At 36.6% G+C, this 20,890-nt stretch overlaps 1 protein-coding gene across 1 annotated transcript in view; it reads right to left on the reverse strand.

The window, feature by feature from the left end:
• Positions 1 to 20,890, reverse strand: part of LOC144256553 (uncharacterized) — a 70,985-nt gene that overhangs the window by 16,928 nt on the left and 33,167 nt on the right. The window contains exon 2 of the mRNA XM_077801686.1: positions 6,949 to 7,034. Coding sequence (XP_077657812.1) covers positions 6,949 to 6,964 — 16 coding nt within the window. The 5' untranslated portion in view covers positions 6,965 to 7,034. The remainder of the gene's footprint in view (positions 1 to 6,948; positions 7,035 to 20,890) is intronic.

Below are 20,890 nucleotides of genomic sequence, written 5' to 3' on the forward strand. Positions count from 1 at the left end.
AAAGAAACTCTTCATCAAAAATGATAATAATAATAACAATACATCTTAACTTCTCCATTCTTAGGCTTAATTAAACTCAAAAGAAACTTGCACACCTATAATCCAAGCAGCCCGAGGCAGAGTTCAAAGCTGGCCTCAGCAACTTAGCGAGGCCCTAAGAAACTCAGTAAGGCCCTGTCTCTAAGCAAAATACAAAAGGGGGGCTGGGGTTGTGGCTCAGTGGTAGAGCACTCACCTCACACATGCGAGACCCTGGGTTCCATCCTCAGCACCACATAAAAAAATAAACAACTGAAATAAAGGTGTTGTGTCTAACAACAACTACAGGAGGAGTGGGAGCCATTTATTGTAGCACAGGAGGGGTATATATACATTCTACACAGCTTATCCTAATTAACATAAACTAGATACAGCAGTCAACCAATAAGGAATCTCCACACTTAATGGCTCCCTGGCTCACAAACCACTCCCTCTGGCAAAATGCCAGGCGCCATCCTGACTTGTTTATAGACCCTAACAAACAACTAAAAATAATTTTAAAAAAAGATTATTAAAATACAAAAGGCGCTGGGAATGTGCTTCCATGGTTAAGCATGCCTCTGAGTTCAATTCTTAGTACAAAAAAAAAAAAAAAAAACCTCAAAGGAATATAGAATAAATTTAAGAAAACAGTTCATCTTAAAATACATTCAATAATGATGAAATTGAATGTATTTTAACAACTTTGCATCTAAATCCGTTCACATTTTTAGCCAACTCTTAAAATTGCTCTTTAAAACCATTTCCTCTTAACACCAGCCATACCAAGTGTGTGTGTGTGTGTGTGTGTGTGTGTGTATGAATTTTTAATATTTTCTTTATGATAAAACTATCCCTATATTTCCTGCCTCTTTCAGTAATACTGAATGGAAAGTTTACTTCATAAAATTTGAAAGTAAATTTTGCAAAACACAAGTGCAATAACCATTAGTGGCAATAGTACTTGCTAAATACTGACATCTAACTCTGAGATAGATCGAGTTTAGCAACTTTGGGGTATCCAACTCAAAAAAAATGAAGGTATATGGAAGAAAAAGGAAGTCCTTTACACTCAGGTCAACAGAACTACTTCTGACAGAACTGATTTTCAGCCTTACCCAACCAAAAAAGAATGTTTTGAAGAGCTGGATTTCAAAACTATGTGGGCCAAATTGCGAGACATAAACAGTGTATTTATATGTACACAAAGAATTTAGGGTGTTCAAAGCAGGAAAAATGTGTTTCAGACCAGAATGTTTAACGTCTCTCGTTTTCTCTCTTCTTATTAAACAATTCATCAAGAAGATAGATAGCAAGCCCATAAGTAGTCATGCCTAAAAGGTCAGAAGACACTGGCAAGGAGAAGAAAAAGAAGAAAGAAACAAAAACAAACAAGAGGCTTGGAGGAACTGTGAGCATCTAAAGCTTGGCACTAGAATTGGCAACAGGTGAATTTTCTTTGGAGGGTATTAATTTTGTAAGTCAAAGTTATTAAAATCTGACTTCCCGTTTCAGGTCTGGAAGGCATAATGCACAGGTCTCTTGCTCCAGCTCTCCCTAGGGGCTGTATTTAATCCAAGTAGTCCCACTCCCTTTACCGGCTCATATTTTAAGTGCAAAATCTACTGGACAAGACCGTTAAGTCTTGCCACATACTGTGCGGAAGTCTATGTCAATGTTCATCTGGTCTTCCTGGATAAGGTCCCACGCCCTCCTAACCGCACAAATATATGCTTCCCCCAAAACATCTCATGATCCTTTCAAATCTCCGAAAATGTTCAATCCCCTTTCTCCTCACAATTCAGGTGGAAGAAGATAATCATTCTCTAAATAATCCTTTATTCAGCTTACTCTTTCAAGATGCCTGACTCTGAGAATCCCTTGAAGGTGCTGGAATCAATCCACATTTCCTTAGTTTGTAGATTCTCCTCCTCTCTCTCTCTCTCTCTCCTAAAAGATTGTTTTGTACAGTTTTCTTCTTAAACTTCAAGGCCTCCTAAGGCCTCTGCCATCAGTCCCAATAAAAGAGATGAATCTATGACCCTGTCTTATGCCAAACCTCCCCCTGGTGCCCCAAATCCCATCCCCTCTTGCCCAAATCATCCCTCTCTCCTACATTGTTCAATTCTCTCTCAGTCTACTCTTTAGCAAACATACTCCTCCTCTTATTTTTCACAACCCTTTCTTCATGTCACTTACCCCCTCTGGGTATTGTCCTGTTTCCTCTTGCCCCTATCACAAAACTCTCCTGAGTATTATCTGCACTTACTGCCTCTAATTCCCTCTACCCAGTCTCTCTCCATCTCACTTCAGAGCCCCTTACACACACACACACACACACACACACACACACACACACACACACTTTAGCACTCTATAGAAGTTGCTTTAGCAAGAGCACCAAGAAGCTCCTCACCCAATTCTCACTTAATTGGTCAGTTGTCAACTGACACAGTGGCTACCTCTTTAGGAAACAGGCTTTCTAGCTTAGAGTAGCTCTAAAACAGGACTACTTTTCTGGCCTTCCTCCTACCTTATTGTCACTCCGTCTCAGTCTCCTTTAATGTTCCCCTCACATTTCCTAGCCAGCAGTTTCTCCAGACTCAGTCATTGGACCTCTTCTTTGAGTTGGCACGCTGTCTAGTAATCTCACCCAGGCTCATGGCTCTCAACATCACCTCTGAGCTCTCCCAGAATTAGATTTTCAGTCTGACCTCTTGCCTGACCTCCACACTCACTGCACATCCCACCCCCAGTAGGATATCTCATAGGTACCACAAATTCAACTGCTCTTCACCAAGCTTCTCCCCATCTGCCCCAAACTCCTCCTTCCCTAGTCTTTTCCAGTGCAGTAAAAGACAACTCCATCCACTGGCTCAGACCAATACATCCTGGAGTCTTACTTTGCTCCTCTCTTTCCTTCACCTCCCTCCACCCTATTTTAATTCCATAAGAAAGTCCTGCTGACTCTAGTCTCAGAACATATCCAGAATCTGGCTCTTACCCTGGTCCACACCACTATCCCTTTGATTTTGATTACTGCAGGAGACTCCTGTTTCCATCATTGTCCCTTCATTCAGTATATTGTTAGCTTAGCTGAAAGACTGACCCTGTTGAAAAATGACGTTCTGACCAATATTTTTAATTAGCTCTCTGTGTCACTCAAAGTGAATGAAAAAGTCCTTACTATAATCTTCCAAGAACTTCTCTGTCCTGCCCCCTTCAGTATCCAAGTCTCCTCTCTCACCTCCTGCCCTAATTCTTTGCCTTTCTTGACTGCTCCAGCCAGACTGGCCTACTTGCTATTTCTGGAAGAAGCCAGGCTCACTCCTATCTCAGGGCCTTTGCACTTGCAATTAGCTCTGCCAGAAGCCCCCTTTATCTGAGATGTAAACACTGCTCATACCTCAGCTCTTTCAAGTCCTCACTAAAAAGGAGTAGGTCCCTTATTTTAAAGTACAACCCTCTAAACCCTCTATCGCCTCTTGTTGGGTTTCTCTGCAACCTATCATCACAGAATATTGTTTACAGTTCGTGCACAATGCTAAGTTCCATGAAAGCAAGGATATTTGTCCATTTTATTCATTGCTGCATCCCCAGCACTTGAAATGGTGCCTGACAGAGTGTTTAATATAATAATTTTAAATGAATAAATATGGCCATAAGTGTGCTAGTTGCTAGGTATAGTGCTGTTTTGCTCCTTTAACTGACCCATTAAGGTTTCTCTGAAGTCAAAATTTCCCATTTGGATATCTCTGGATTTTTTTTTTTCTTTCTAGAAACCATACCAAGCAAAATCTTTATTACCAGACTTGTTTCCCAGAGAATGGCCAGGTTAGAGCCCCTTGTTGCTAATATCCTTGTGGATCTGCCTGAGAGTAAAAAGCAGAACATCTTAAAGTATATTTCCTAAGAAAATCTGTAGAAGAAAGCAATAACAACAAGCCCTCCTTATCATTACCTTTTTTTTGGTAATCAAATCAAAGAGGCACTCTATAAACTAACTTAATCCCACTTTCTTTCTTTTTCAATGCTTGTAACTTGAGCTTTTGTATATTTTTTGGCACCAGAATCCTGAATTTTGTAAACTTCTTGGCAAGAAATTACATAGGATGTTTCTTTAGAGAGCGTTTATTGCATCCTCTAAAATTGTTTGATTCTCCTCTCAAAGTTGAAGGAAAATCACTCATAATGAAAGTGCAAGAAAACTAATAGCACCATTAGCAAAGAATTATTTAACAAGATAACTGCTTTATTTGATTCTGAAGTCTTATATCTCTAAGTAAAGCATTGTCAAAGCTAACCACTATTGAAAAACAGGCTTGGCTGGTGCCTGCCAGACCATCCCATGGCAGAGATCTACATGTGGTCACCAACACTCTTTCCTTCTACCCCTGAGCACACAGCTGGGTGACATTGCCTTTATCCACTTGGATGTGGCTCTATGACTGGATCCCCACATTATGCTATTATTCTATGGTTCAAGCTGAAACATTAAGAAAACTCTCATGTGTTTCTATTCTCTCAATTACTGGATGGATGTGGAAGAGCCAGCAGAAGATTTTGGGCCCTAAAAGATGGTAGAAAAAGTTGGAGTCCGTGACCGACCACAAGATAGACTGCTCATTGACCAGGAACATCCACTTTGGTTCTGCTGTGAGTTAGAAATACATTTTTTTGTTGTGTTAAGCCGTTGGGGTTTGGAAACTTGTTTTAGCAATCATTCTTACATATCTTAAGTACAATCCCAGAAATCGTGCCCACTGAAGTAAATGGCACATAGTCCGATCAAAGGCATGGCCTCCAGGAGTGCATGTAAAACAAATATTCTACCGAGCACTCAGGTACCCTGGCTGGCATCTGTTGTATTCCTGGGCTACCACTGAATGGCAGAGGTAAATTAAGGCTTCCTAGGAATAAAAAATGAGTTCTTAGACACTAACTGAAATGAAGCAAAATACAGTTTTCCAGTGAATAAGAACCTGTTCTCATTATTTAAATCAAAGTTAAGCTTTCCTTTCCATTTTTGCTCTTATTGGTAATGAATCTACTAAGTATTTTAGAATCTTCTTCCTCAATCAGAAAGCTTTTCTAAAGAGTTTAAACATCACTAGCACACCATGACATATTTCTTTGTAAAAGTATAAAATCAATTCATTTACACAAATTTTTCATTGCCCACTATGTCCAAAGTACTGAAATAATCCTGTGGAGGAAGAAAAAGAAAAAAAAAAATATTGGATGCCCACTCCTACCCCTGGGGTTAACTTTCATAATTTAATAGCTCCATAATTCAAAGAGTGCTTTATATATTGCAATAATATATGTCTATGTTGATCCAGAAAAATGATTTTAAAAAGAAGAGAATGTGTATGAGGCAGAAATGAAACAATGGAACAGGTGGAAACAGAAAGGATGGGTTAATGAAGAAGGTGAGATGGAGCCAAGATTTTTTTCCCTGGCTTTGAGTTGCAGAGGTTTCTCCCCTAGTCATACAGCTGCTACCGGACTCTACAGTTCAGAACGCTCTACTTAGTGTCATCTGTATTATTGCCTGTCTCCATGGCTGCTAGACAGCACTCCAATGTGGGAATTTTTTGGATCAAGGCTGAGTTTACAGAGCTAAGGATCTTAGGAACAAGTCCCATGACAAGAATAGCCTTGGTCCAGGGCTAGAGATGGCCTTGGTTGGGTGACAGCCTGTGATGAAAGCTGAGCCCAAGTGATCTAGGAAGACAGAGCCAAAATCTAGCTTCTGATTCCAATACAACCTTTGATGGTACCAAAAAGATGGGAGAGTCACATCCTGTTCTCAGCTTGCAAACTGATGTTATTTATATGTCACTTCACTGCTCTGAACATCCAATTTCCTCAATTCTAAAATGGGAAGAATAAAAGGGCATTTTTCATAGGGTTGTTATAAGAACTCAGTGAGAGGATACATGTATAGGACTAAACACAGTTTTAATGAGCACTCCATAAATGATGGCTATTTTAGTATTTCAGTTCCTTATATTTATAATATCCAAGGTTTCAAGAGAATATCATTTTGTTGTTGTTAAGATGGGGTCTTGTTATTTTGCTCAGGCTAATCTCTAACTTGTGACTGAAATAATTTGAATACCTCAGTCTCTTGAGCAGTTGGAACTACAGGGATGAATCACCATACCCAGCTCAGAGAAAATCTTTTAACTTCATCCATCCCTTCAAATTAACCAGAAAAACCCTCTCATAAATAAATGATGTGGTTATGAACACATATGAGAATGCTTAAAATATTTTTACTACAATAAGAGATAGTTTGAAGACTTAACAAAAGGTCTTCATAAAGATTTCCTCAGGGTTGGGGCTGTGGCTCAGCATGGGTAAGGCTCTGGGTTTGATCCTCAGCACCACACAGAAATAGATAAATAAAATAAAGGTATCGTGTTCAACTACAACTGAAAAATAAATATTAAAAAAAATATTTCCCCAAACAGTATAGCAACAAAGGCAAAGACAAATTTTTTTTCCCTACCACTTCATGGTCATTACCAAATAACCTGATTCACTAAAAGAATAGATCCTGGAGATTGCTTCAGATGGCCTAAAGAAATTTGTCAAACAACTTACATCATTTTGGCTAGGAATTAATTTCCAGTACCCAATCAACTGAGAAAATGTTAACCCTTCAGTTGATACAATATCAAGAAACACATGTAGGGAAAAGAGTCGGGAAGTCAGGACATTGGGAGGGGTGAGGAGAGTAGGGTTACTCAGAGGCTCAGAACAGTGCCTAATTACCAGTTAGCTTGGAACTCATCAGTACTTTACCAGCCCACTTGATTTTCTGGTGCCTACTGACTGAATGCCAGTCCTGCTCATCCTGCTCATATCTCATAAGAAATGGGTAATAATACAGGGAAGTCAATGGAGAACTCTTATACTTACCTCTCATTTGTAGCATAAAGTTGACTTTCCCTTTTGCTTTTCCTAGAAGACTCACAAGATGAACCCCATGAGATATATTCTCGTTGCTGTAAATGTACAGATATGAAACAAAGGAATAGATAATTAAAATATAGTTAATTTCCAGTTATCCCTATATAAAACAGGTTCTTTGTGAGTTATACATGTGAGATGAGGGTTAATCAATGTGAAATTTAAAAAAAAAAAACTCTGCATTCAGTAGGTGTCTAATTTTCTTACATAGGCAGATAGTTCAATGAGATAGTACATTCTAAATAAAAACAAATAGATATCCTCCTGTCAGATTCCCTAAAACATATTAGATGAACTTAGACAAGACTTCTACATTCTCTAAGGCTCATTTTCCTCCTTTGAAAAGTGAATGAGTAGGAGTAAGTACTTTCTGAAGTTCTTTCCAGATATAATATTCTGAGATTCTTTCTTAAAGCTTATATTATCCATCAGCAATGAACCATAAGGATTTCCAAGATAATCTAGTCAAAACTTATCCAATGCTAGAACCCCCACTACAGCATCCACAGGACCATCCCTATTGACAGGAAACTGCCTCTCCAGGGAGTCCAATCAAGGTTCCAATAGCTATTTTTAATAGTAGTAGATTCTTCCTCATGTTAAACTGAAATGTATCTGTATTAGGGTTCATCAGAGAAACAGAATGATATACATGATATATATATGGAATTGGTTCATGTAGTTACAGAGGCTGACAAATCCCACAGCCTGCCATCTGCAAGCTAGATACTCAGAAGGGCCAATGGTGTAGTTTCATTCCAAGTTAAAAAATGGAGCCAATGGTGTAAATCCCAGTCCAAGAGCAGGAGAAGCTGAGATGTCTGAGTTCAAACATATAAACAGGAAGAAAATGGGGAAAATATCTCCTTCCTTCATCTTTTTTTCTATTCAGACACTCAACAGATTGGACAGTGCTCCCTTAACCTACTTTACTGGGTCCACCAATATAAATGAAACCCTCATAAATGAAAACACCCCAAAATAATATTTAGTCTGAGCACTCTGCAGCCCAATCAAGCTGGCATATAAAATTAACCATAACTCTCTTGGAAAGTTTTATATATAAACCATGAAAGTGGAATACTCTATGTATGCCTCTATATCAGTATTTAACTATAAAATCTGACAACTTCCTTATCAAGCATTAAAATAAAATGCATGAGTTTAAAAACATTTGTATATGTCTATAGCTGAAAAATGAATACACGGTTTTTTTAGTTATACAGTTCTGAAATACTCTATGTTCTACCTTTTACATTGAGCTTCAGTCCAGCAAGTATAACAAGAATTATCCACGTGTTATAAGGGACTCTTGTGTTTATTAAGTACATATAATATTTGCATCTTCATGTGGGTCTTGTGTATATTTGTTTTAATTTTATTTGAGATTATTATACATTGTTATTATTACTGGTGCTGGGGATTGAACCCAGGGCTTTGCACATGTTAAGAAGGTATTCTACCACTGAGCTATATCCCCAGCCCCAAGATATATTTTAAGTATGTAAAAGTTATGTGATATGTGCACACTTTGTAGAGGGTGATATTAAATATTTAGAAAGGATCATCATACTGATTCAAACATAGCATTACCACTTGGACTTTGTAATAATATCTTTGAAACTTTATCACATAAAGATGTGTGAGGCAGCTTTCACAAACTAGATTTTAAGTCAACAAGTTCATTCTAGTCAAACTCTGAATAATAAGAAATATGTTTTTGTTTATATGTACTTCCTACAGCTATAGGCATTCTGTAACTGCTAGAATCTTCGTTTTAATCACAAACTAATCATTCTTCTAGCCATTGGGATTAGCCTGTTGCTTCTGTACTTTCAAATAAACATCAAATTTTAATTTCTTATAAAGCCTGAAAAGAGTAGAACAATGTATTGAATACCTTGATTCTAGGAAACTACACAGGGTAGTGCAGCAACATGCATATTTAAGCATTTAATATACTTTTTAATACAATTCAGAAAGTAAGGGGCTTCATTTGGACTCAAAAATATACTGGGAACACAACTCAAAACTATTGTTTTTCAGAGTAACCTTGACCTATAACTAGATGAAGAAATTGTAAAGTGTGTGCATGAGCACCTACCAGGTGAAGGAGACAAAATAAACTTTTCTTGTTTGGAAAATGAAAATAACACCATCAAACTTCTCTGTTTGTGGCTCCAGAGGAGAACAAAAAGGTAAAGGAATGTTAAAAACCCTAGAAACTACCATATAGGATAGGCATAAGGATGTTAGTTACAATTACTGTTGCTGTCTATAGAAGTTCCTATTCTCATGTAAATATTATCCTCTCTCAATCTTCTAGTTTAAAAAAAATCAAGTTGAATTTTCTTGAGGATGAACTTTCTCAAGACATTTTAGAATTTCCTGCTTATTTTACTGCTAGCCAAAAGTACTGCAAAAACAACCACTCTTGTAATTCTTTCACACCTCTGTTTCCAATCCTGGCCAGACTCTCAAATACGAAAAAGATGTGTTAAGATAGTCAGGGGAAAAGTTCAGTGGATGCTATTGAATCTCTAAAACAAACTTTGGAACAAAAGTAATGGTAGTTATTTTTTGGTAGCAGCTTGCAACTGCTGATATGGTACATCTGTCCTAATTTCTAGAGTTCTGACGATTAAAGATTTTAATTGCTTATCATGTCTTCCTTATATTTCTAATCCTAATTCTCAGAACTGAAATACTATGTATGCTTAAGGTAAAAGAAACTTAACAGTCTTCAAACCCTGCCACACCTGAAAACAAGGTCAAGGCTACATAGGTGATGTATTCATTAATTTGAGTAATGAAAGCACTTGAACATAAATGTGTATTTGTTCTTGCACCTACTTCAATAAGAACTTGAAAGAGACTTGGGAGAATGGAGAAAGTAAACGAAGATCAGTTTATTCTGATGGGATAAACTCAATGTCAAATGATTTCCCTCAAGTTCACATCAACCTCTTAAGAGTGGTAAAGAAGTTTATGTCAATCTTCTTTAGCTAAAGTGAGATAGAAGGCATGCTATGATAGACAAAGGGTAGGATGGAGAGTAAGACCAGCGGAAAAATACGATTCTTGTGGTTACAAAAAAAAAAAAAAAATCCCCACAAACAAAATGAAAACTAATATTCAGGTAGGTTAATTTTAGGGTGCCTTGATGATGTCATCTTTTACGGGCCATTATAAGTCAGTGAGTTATTTAAAGGAAAAGGTTAGAAGGGCTTAGGGGAACCAACACCTCACATTTTCCAGGAAATACAAAGCAGCACCTACCCCAGTACATCTTTAAGTATATAATTAAAAGAAGAAAGATTTAGTGCTTTTCTGGTCATGGCAGGTAGGTCTCCTGTGCTTTATTTTTTTACCTAAAAGAAGAAAAACAACAACAGTGAAACTAAAACCACTAAGTTCAAGTCCATGGGCCAAATCCTTAAAATAGCTCAGACTCAACTTTCTTATGGAAAGAAATACAAAGTAAGAAAGAAAGGGGGGAGAGGATACAAGGTCTGAACTGCTTTTCAAAGTCATCTCAATTGAAAGCCAAGTCCACACGGTGGCCTGACTTTTAGGGCACACTTGTGAGCTGTGCTAAGATTTATACTATCACCAATGACTGTGCATACTATGCTGGTATGTGATAGGAACAAACCATTATTAAAAATCAGACAGACTTAGTTCTTCACACTGTTGTTTAAACATTCAAATTCAACTTATACAGAAAATATCTGTAGTGGTATTGTAGAGTTTTTGTAGTTTATTTTTCCAAAAGTCGACACATAAAATGATAGAGTAAACCTATGAGATAACTCATGCTCTGAATTTAGAATTTTGCATTCAGTATGTTTTTCTTCATGTGTCACATACAGGTCTATGGTTTAAAAAATCAAAATGTTATTTTTCACTGTGTGACATAAACATAACAAGAAACACTTTGAAATTATGATTCAGGATTTTTCATTAACACTTCATGATTCATAAATACCCTCTATAGTTTAGAATATACAAGGTTTATTGTGGAATTATGAATTAATTCAGTCATAATTTCTATTAATGATACATTTATTAAGATCAGAAGAGGGGGGTCAAAAGTCTCAAGTTCTACATGAATTTACCTCCCAAATTCATCTTTCAGCAAACTTGTTGAATATCCACTTTTGTGCCATGTACCATGCTGGACTCTAAGATAAATAAGAACATCAGCAGGCACCAATGAAATAGCTTAGATTAATTTATGTAGTATGCTTAGTTCACAGTCCAGCATAGAATAAATCTTTATTGGTAGCAGCAGCTATCAACAATATCAGTGAAGACTCCTAAATATGAAGCAATCCCAAAATTCTGTGCTTCTGGTTTTCATTAATATATTGTGCTATCAATTTTGTATTTAATAATAATGAGCTTTCTACCTTCCATTTACAGTGTAGTATCAGGAAAGGGGGACCAAATATACAAAAATCGACAACACGACACATACTGTGATCAGATATAAACAAAGTATGATGGTTCCTCAAAACAATGTGGAAATTAGAAAAGACTGTCTTCTTGTGGGAGTTGAGGCTTGAGCTGGGTTTTAACAGATGGGAAGGGCTTAATAAAGAGTTCAACTAGATGACACAACAAATAACGGGAGTTGTCAGGCCAGAGAAATCTGTTGTGAATGATAAGCTAAAAGTTTATTTTAGATTTTATTCACCAAGGAATAGAGAGCCCAATAAATGCATTTAAACAGGGGAGTCAAATATACATAAGCATACATGTTCATAGGTGTGTGTGTGTGTGTGTGTGTGTGTGTGTGTGTGTGTGTGTTTATGTATCTCAAAGTACAAGACTGCTCAAAATACCTTCTTTCTACCCAATCAATAATTTTATTCTTACATACATAGAAATCTCAAATCTTTCTGGGTTTTAAGAAACAATGAAAAGCATTCCGGGAGATGGTATCTGGCTGCAGAGGGCAAATGAGAAGAGCTGGGGGTGTGGGGGCTCTGTTGATGTCAGGTCTCTGGAAGCTGCTTTTCAGGGGCTGATGACCAGATGCCGTAGGACATGGAGAAGACTCTGCCTCATGAGACCCATGGACATCCTCAAGACAGGCTAGAGGCTGCCTGCTGGTGTTCCACCAGGCTACACCTGACTTGTTCTTGAACGCCTATACAGGAAGGGCGATCCTGGAAGCCTCAAACATCACCTATTGTAGAGCCTGGGAAAGAGTTCCTGCTTAGACCTGGAGGGGATCTGAGAGCAGAAAGTTCCTTGTCTGGGTCGTAAGTGTTGAATGATTCCTTCTCTAATGGTTGATGTGTCCCCTAGGACTGCCATAACAAATTCTGTGGGTTCAAACAATGAAAATTTATATTCTCATGGGTCTGGATGTCCAAGTCCAAAATCAAGGTGTTGACAGGGCCTTGCTCCCTCTGAAGGCCTCTTTAAGGAGAATCCTTCCCTATCTTTTCTAGCTTCTGGTGGTTGACTGCGATTCTTGACACGTTGGGACTTGGAGATACATTACTCCAATCTCTGCACCTATCTTCATGAAGCCTTCTCCCTGTGTGTCTGTGCACACATCTTCCGCTTCTTGTAAGGACACCCATCATTAGATTAGGGCCCATACTCATCCAGTATGACTTCATCTTAACTTGATCACATCTTCTAAGACTCTATTTCCAAATAAGATCATGTTCACAGGTTCTGGGGTTAGAATTTCAACGGATCTTCTAGGTGAGAGTTGGGAGGAGGGACAATTACACACATAGCTGGCTTCTAGATCACTTGAGACAAAAAGCTGCATTTACCACCATTCAGTGGTTTGTGCCCATCCAGTGACATAATTGCTAAACTAAGGATAGAGAGAGGCACAAGAGGGCTGGGTTCCAGAAGGTAGCAGCCTGAAACTCTTCAAATGCCTGGAAAAAGCAGGCTGCAACCTCTAGAGTCCAGATTCTTCCAGTATTAGAGTTCAGTCTCAAGAAGGAATAAAGGAATAACCAGAAGTGATGACCCATCCAAACTGATACAACCTTTAGGACAACCTGTTCTGCGTTACGTCACTCTTTACTTCATCCCTCAGGAAGTTCTCCCTCGGGCACTGTCCAGATTCAGCTTGCATAAAATCTTATGCAAGTATGCACAGCTGAGAGTTCTAGGGAGCTTTATGATTCTCACCTACATGGGGTGGGTGGGGGTTGGGGGTGTGATGTGGCTGAGCTATTTTTCCTCAGGTGGCCAAAAGAAATGTACCAGAAGAATGTTAGGCCCATCCTGTACATATTTAGAAATGGTGACAGCTTTCTACTTTTTTACTTTGTTTAATACAAAATCTACAAAAAAGCAACAAAAACATTTTTAAATTAAAAATAAATGAAAAAGTTAGGCTTAATTATAGTGTCTTAGTTGCTGGTTCAGAACCTCAACATTTCAAATGTATGGGTAAATGTATCACCAGTACAGAGTGTCGCTCTATCTCAGGATGTGTTTATGTTTACATCCACCCAGGATAAATAATAACAGCTGGTGGAATATCTCACAACTGCAATATATTCTTTGTTTTTTACTTAAAAAATAAATTTACTAAACAAATTCTTTGTTTAGTAATTTGTAAAAAGTATTCATTTCAAATTGGCTTGTTTGCCTTCCTAAATTCTAAGCTCAATGAGGATTGGGTATCTATTTGATTTGTGTCCGTGTATCTAAAACAATGCCCATTAAATATCAGAGGTTCAGTAAATATTTGAGAAAAGTGTATAGCCCCACAAAAAAATTAAAAAGCAAATAAATAGAAGAAAACCCTCTGATGTGTAAGAGCTACCCTCACAGGGAAGCAGAAAGGAAGATTCATGAGTCATTCCACAGTTACGGACTATGTCACTAAATTCTTATGAATCACAATCATCCCCCAGGATTACTGAGCTGGAAAATGTTAACTTTGAAGCTCACAGGGACAGAGATGACTTGATATGCATCCCACCCAAAGTTAAGGCACCAACTCCATATCTGGCAGTAATTTAGAACATAAGTGGCTAAAAGTTTGTTCATATTTTGAATTCAAATCCAAAGTTGTTTTTTAGTAGTAAAATCTGTATTCATATGAATTTACATAACATTCATAATTGTTTTTTAAAAAGCTAATTAAATAAACTGCAAATGAATTTACTGTACTACAGTTCATTTGTACAGAGTTGTAAATTATTAGGGTCATTTTATCTTTAATTCTTTAATTTTAACTTGACAATTTATAAATGTACAAACTTATGAAGTACAAAGTAATGTTAGGATTTATGAATGTTATGTGGAATAGTTAAATCAAACCAGATAATATATCCATATCTTTAGTCTTTTACTTTCTATTACTTACTTCGCCTCCCATTGAAATAGATGACCACATTTCTAATTTTTATAAGATTTTCAAAAGTCTTATAAAAATACTCATCATTAGATTAGAACCCACACTAATCCAGTATGACTTCATCTTAACTTGATCACATCTTCTGACTCGTATTTCCAAACCAGGTCACAGGTTCTGGGGCTTATAACTTCAACATATCACTTTTGGAAGGCACGATTCAATACAAAGCTGGCTTCTAAATCATTATCACTTTGATTTTGACAAAGACTGGTTTTTACCAAGGTAACTCTGGTGACAATATGGAGGCTAGACTAACACAAAGAGGGCAGGCCTCCAGGTGACAAGACAGGTGGTGTGGCCATCGTCCAAATGAATGGCGCTACGAGAGTGGAGAAGAGAGGCTGGACTTGGAGATGTCTCCGGCCATAGACCTGACAGGATTTAGCAACGGTATCAACGATCTTTCACCAAATTTAAGAAGTTTCACATCATGATTTCCTCAACTCATTTTCTCTTTTAATTCCTCTTCAGACTTCACCTACATCTATGTTAGATGTGATATTGTCCAACAAGTGACAGGGGCTCTATTCATTTCTGTTGAAATCTTCTGCAAAAAAAATCATAAGGGGGAAAAGACAAACAGACATTCATTACATAGAATGAATAAATACTATTACATATACTTGAGTTCACAAGCTCTGCTTCCTACCATTCTTAATCTTTTCTTAAGCTCATCTAGAGAATTTTTCCCATTTCATATATTTACTTTTCTATCCTATAATTTCCATGTGGTTCATTTAGAGTCTCAATTTCTTGGCTGAAATTCTCTTTACTGATGTATTGTGATCATATTCTTCTTTATAGTTTTAAATAATTATAACAGCTGCTTTAAAATTTTATCTGCTAATTCCAATTTCTTGTTATCTTTTCTCTTGAATCTGAATGGGTATCATTTGCCTGTTTTTTTTTTTTCATATACTTATGATTTGCTTTGTACACTGAATTCCATAGAGAATATGTTCTATTTCTGAAGAATACTGTTCTATCTCTGAAGAATACTGATTGTTTATTTTAGCAGGAAGATAACTTGGCAAATTCAGATTCCTCTCTTTCCACTGTGGATCTCTCCTTTCTGAGATATTCATCCTTACTGTCTGACATTAAGTGCTGAATATGGTGGTGAGCGATGTCTGCTCTCAGGTGAAAAGTATTAAACACGTGACATTCATTTAGTGCTATTCCCTTCTTCCAAGGATCAATGTTCTTGTATTTCATAATTGCCTTTATTTTCCTCCAGTAGCTTCAGAGAGTTGTTTTACATATGTTAAATTATGCACATATGTGTTGGTGTCTGTATATAATTATGTCTATATATGGGTATACTGCATGTGCATGTATCATTGTTATCATTATGGAAAGATAAGCTGATCTGAGCTATACATTTTCTCTACTATGAGAACCCATTAACATCTAACATAGGATTAGATGTTTCCTTTTCTTAGAAAGTAATTTTAAAAATCTATTAATATACAACAGTTACTAATAGAGCATTATGTAAAAATGTGGATGTGTAACCGATGTGATTCTGCAATCTTCATTTGGGGTAAAAATTGGGAGTTCATAACCCACTTCAATCTAATGTGTGAAATATGATATGTCAAGAGCTTTGTAATGTTTTGAACAATGAATAAAAAAAGTGACAAAAAAATCTATTAATAATAAAGGCCTGAAATGAAAATTATATATACTAAGAAAAAAATAACTCAACTGAAAAACAAGTAAAAGAATAAGCAAAGATTTAATAAAGGGGAAAAACAACTAATACTAATACACATATAAAAATGATGATAAAGTTTAAGAATAGACAAGTAACTTCAATTAAGATAACAATGATAAATTCTACTGTACCCATTTTTGACAAAATTTAAGACAATAAAACCAAGATACAGATCATTAGAAATTCTCGTGTACTGCAGTGGAAATATAAAACTGACACCAAAATTAAAATACATTGAAAAGTTGATCAAATATTTGCCTCCCTTATGGCCCAGCAGTTTCATTCCAAAAGATATAACCTTAGGAAAATCTTCTTACTTATGCACCAGGAATAATGTCCTAGAATGTTTAGAGAAACCTATTTCATAACAACAAAAACAACAAAACCTAGGAAATCAAATTACTATTTTTAAAAACAATGAACAAATATTGACATATCCACAACAGACATCAATATGTATAAGAAACAATACCAAGCACAAAAATACTATATGAAAACAAGGAATAACATAATACATTATTAAATCCCTATGGCTATGTAGTAAAACTATATTTTTAAAGGGAATAACAAATTAGAAATTTTAGCATAGAGATTGCCTCGGGGGAAAACAGGACAGTTAAGTAAGGAATAGAAAGTGTTGGTATTCTTCTAAATCTTAAAGAGCTGATATATTCACAAGCTTTCTTTTTAAAAATATGCCACATGAATTATTTGTTTACATATAATATCTTATATGTATAAAGCCGTCTATTAAAATGTAGAAGGCAGAAATGGGTGGAGGTTGGAGAAAGATGAGTAATAGCCAAGTCCTGGGAAGCATTTTTTGCTGCCTTGTTTTTAACCAGGGGTGTACTTGTTTGACTCAAAATGTTTTCCTGAAACCCTAAATAGAATAACATTTAAATAATCAAATAATCAGGGATCTTTTATAATTAGCCTATTTTTAAAGTGATAAGGTTTTGGAAGGTGAGGAAAGCCTAGAGAGACTTTAATTTCCATCTTTATTCTAACTACAGCAACAATATCCTATCAGTATATCTCCTTTTATGGATATTTGTTTTCTTGAACTGGGTAAACCAGAAAAGCAGGAATTTCCCTTAGGTGGGAATCTTCATGGACAAATACTAAGCTGGAATAAGGAATGATTATTAAAATTCTTTCTTGCACAATTTTTAGACACATCTGTAATCCCAGCAGCTCTGAAGGCTGAGGGCAGGAGGATCCTAAGTTAAAACCAGCCTCAGCAATTTAGCGAGGCCCTAAGCACCTTAGGGAGGCCCTATCTCAACATAAAAACATGAAAAAGGGCTGGGGATATGGATCAGTGGTTAAGCGACCCTGGGTTCAATCCCTGGTACCCCCTCCCCCCCAAAAAAATAAGTTTAAAAAGTTGGAAAAATACTTAGAAACTAGCTTTTCCTTTCTTCCCTAAATATAATGCAGCAGCAAGTCCTGTTAGTTCCTGCTCCACTGCATATCTCCAGTTGTTGCCCACTTTCTCTGAAACCCTTGCTGCCCAAATCAACATCCACTCTCTCCTAGAACATAACTCTCCTCACTGCTCTTTGCATCTCCTCTAGTCTCTTTCCACTCCTCCTCCCATGACAGTGAAAGGGACCTCTGAAAAGGAAAATCAACCCCCACCTGCACTTGCTCCAGGCCTTCCACTATCTCCCTAACAGCCCTACAGCCTGCTGGAGTCTGAATGCAAAGGTCCCGCCTCCCTAAGCATGCTGTCTCCCTGCTCTTTTCTTAACACAGCATGCACCTGCCTCAGGCCCTCATTTCTTGCCCTAGCCTGCCTCTGGGTCCACACGTCTATTTCTCTCCTTTTTCATGCCTGGCTCACTCTCATCCTTCCACTTACAGGTTACCTCTGTAGACAGGCTCTTTTTCATGCCCCCCTTCTCTGAAATAACACCCCACCCCTCACATCCTAGTCACTCTATCACATCACTCTTGTTTATTTCCTAGTAGCCCACAGCCTAGCCTGTATCAACCTTTGTCTTAGTCGGTTTGCTATAACAAAAACACTAGAGACCGTGGATTAACAACAGGCATTTCCCACACTTCTAGAAGCTGGAAGTCCAAGATCAAGGTGCCACTGTGGTTAGAGTCTGGTGAGGGCACACTCCACAGAAACAGAACTGAGGAGGGAGGAAAGGAAAGAAGAATGGAAGGAAAGGAGGAACAAAGGGAAGGCAGGCAAAATTGACACGAGAAATAAATAAATTACAGATGTATTTACCGAGAAATAAATCTGTAATTTTTCTCCAAGAAGAAAACCTTAGACCCAGCTGGTTTCATCAGTAATTCCTACAGAATATTTAAGGAAGAAATAACACCAGTTTTATAGAAAGTCTTCCAGAGAAGAAAAACAAGGAAATATTGCAAATCTCACTCTATAAGGGCAACATAATGTTGATACCAAAATATGAGAAGAATTTTACAAGAAACACAAGCCAATCTGTCTCATGAGCATGCTTGTAAAACTCATACACAAAATATGAGCAAACAAAATTCAGAGGTATAAAAAAAGAATAAAACATCATAACCAAGAAGGGTTTCTTTGAGAAAATAAAAGAATTTAATATGTGAATCTATTAATAAAATTAAACAATTTATAGGAGGACAAAACAAAGAGAAAAAAACATATAACATCTCAAAAGATAGCGGAAAAACCCATAACATGATAAAATTCAACATCCATTCATGATAGAAAAACACTCTTAACAAAGAAGGAATATACAGTAATTTCCTTAATCTGATATGAGATTTCTTTTAACAAAAAACTTATATTAAACATCAAACTTTGTGTTGAAATAGAAAAAGGCCAACCAACTCCTCACCCTCACTTTCTTGCATCAACAGACATACAAAAATATGTATTAATTAATAAACCAAACCAGATAGAGTTGAGAAATAACAACAGAGATGTTATAATACAAATAGTTGTTATGTATAGGGTAGTGTTCCAAATGATTGTTGTATTATTTCATAAAAACCACTTCAGAATTACAATCCTCCTCCTCAGGAATCAGGGTAATTCCAATATTGTTTTGTCCAATTAAATGAAAATTTTTAAGCAGGGCAATAACAACTATGCAGACTTATAATTTGCATAATTGTATTCTTTTCCCCTTTCTCTTAAATTCTACTCATTGATTTAGCTCATAAGAATTTATTTATGTATTCTCTATTTAATTTTATCACTCTTCTTGTTTATTTTATTTATTGATTCACGTATTCATTTTTGGTACCAAGGATTGAACCCAGGGCACTTAATCATACCTATCCCTTTTTATTCTTTATTTTGAGACAGTGTCTCATTAAGTTTCTTAGAACCTTGCTAAATTGCTGAGGCTGGCTTTGAACTTGCAATCCTGTTGTCTCAGCCTCCCAAACTGCTAGGATTACAGGCACTGATTATTGGTATTTTGCCATGATCCACTTGCTTCACATGTGTTACATTATTGAATTCTTAAAAAAGCCCTTTAAGGGCGATACCATTAATACCTACATATGACAGGTGGAGGAAGAGAGAGAATCGTGAAGTTACATAATTTAAGTCACCCAGCAACTAAGTCGTACAGTGAAGATTTGAATTCAATCTGTTTTAACCTTGCCATTATCCTTTTCAACTTTTAAACCACTTTTCATATGCTGTATATAGTCTTTGAAAGCCAGTAAGAAAAGTAAAAGGTGGGGAGAGCAACAGACAGCCTCCGACTTTCTAAAAGGAGATGCAAGACATAATGAAAGTGCTTGTAATAGCACATGTTGGAGCCAAGATGGTGGTTTTTAATAAAAGTGAGAAAGGGTAGATGACTTTCCCACTGAAATTGTGGAAACACAGATGCTATCCAACCTTAGAAATGTAAAATTGCTCATGTTTTTGATCTTGGGACCAAAGGAAAAACTACAGATTCCACCGTTTGGAACATTTAATGGAAGAGTTTTAAAGGAAACCATTATTATAATCATGGTACCCACCAGCACTATGAGAATCCAAGCTCTGTCCACATTTTCTTTATAAATTTACCGTTAGGGCTTTTTAACTCATCCAGTATTGTTCAGCTGGAGCTAAAAACTCTGAAATGTAAGATCTTAAAGTATGAATGATATTATTCCAAGAATTAAGGAGGAAAATGGATATCATGTGATTCAGACACAATAGAAAAATGTTTGGCATAAGCAGCATCTTAACAGGTATTAGCTGTCTTTTACTCTGTTTTTCTTGCTTTGAAAGAGGGTGGGGATTTTACTTTTTCATTTGAAGGGAGGGTACTGACCTGAAATGGAATTCTATATCATCCACTAACCATAAGCAAAAGTTTTAAATTAGTATATGATAGTTTAATAAACTCCTCTTTAAAAAAAAAAAAAGCCTCCACTTTCTGGGTCTGAAGGCTTAGAATCTCATAAAGAAAGATTACTTTTAAGAACTCTGGCACTTTGCTTTTAGTCTAAACCATAAAAAACTAGAAGGACAGCCATTTCTAATCCTGTCCAGTACATTCCAGTTAGATGGAAGCAAAAAGACATGGAAAAAAAAAAAACTATTCTGTCATTTCAAAACTTTAACAAAGAATGAATTAAATTCCTTCTTCAATAAGGGTCAAAGCTGAAGGATTCTGATTCCTCTGAATCTGCTTCCCTTATCTCTATGTTCCATACTCCTTTACATTATTTGTTTTCATCTTCCTTCCTTGAGATGACTTGCCTTAAATACAAAATCATAGATCAAAAAAAAAGTAGCAGATCAT

Source organism: Urocitellus parryii, chromosome 8 (assembly GCF_045843805.1).
Source record: "Urocitellus parryii isolate mUroPar1 chromosome 8, mUroPar1.hap1, whole genome shotgun sequence".
Taxonomy (NCBI): domain Eukaryota; kingdom Metazoa; phylum Chordata; class Mammalia; order Rodentia; family Sciuridae; genus Urocitellus; species Urocitellus parryii.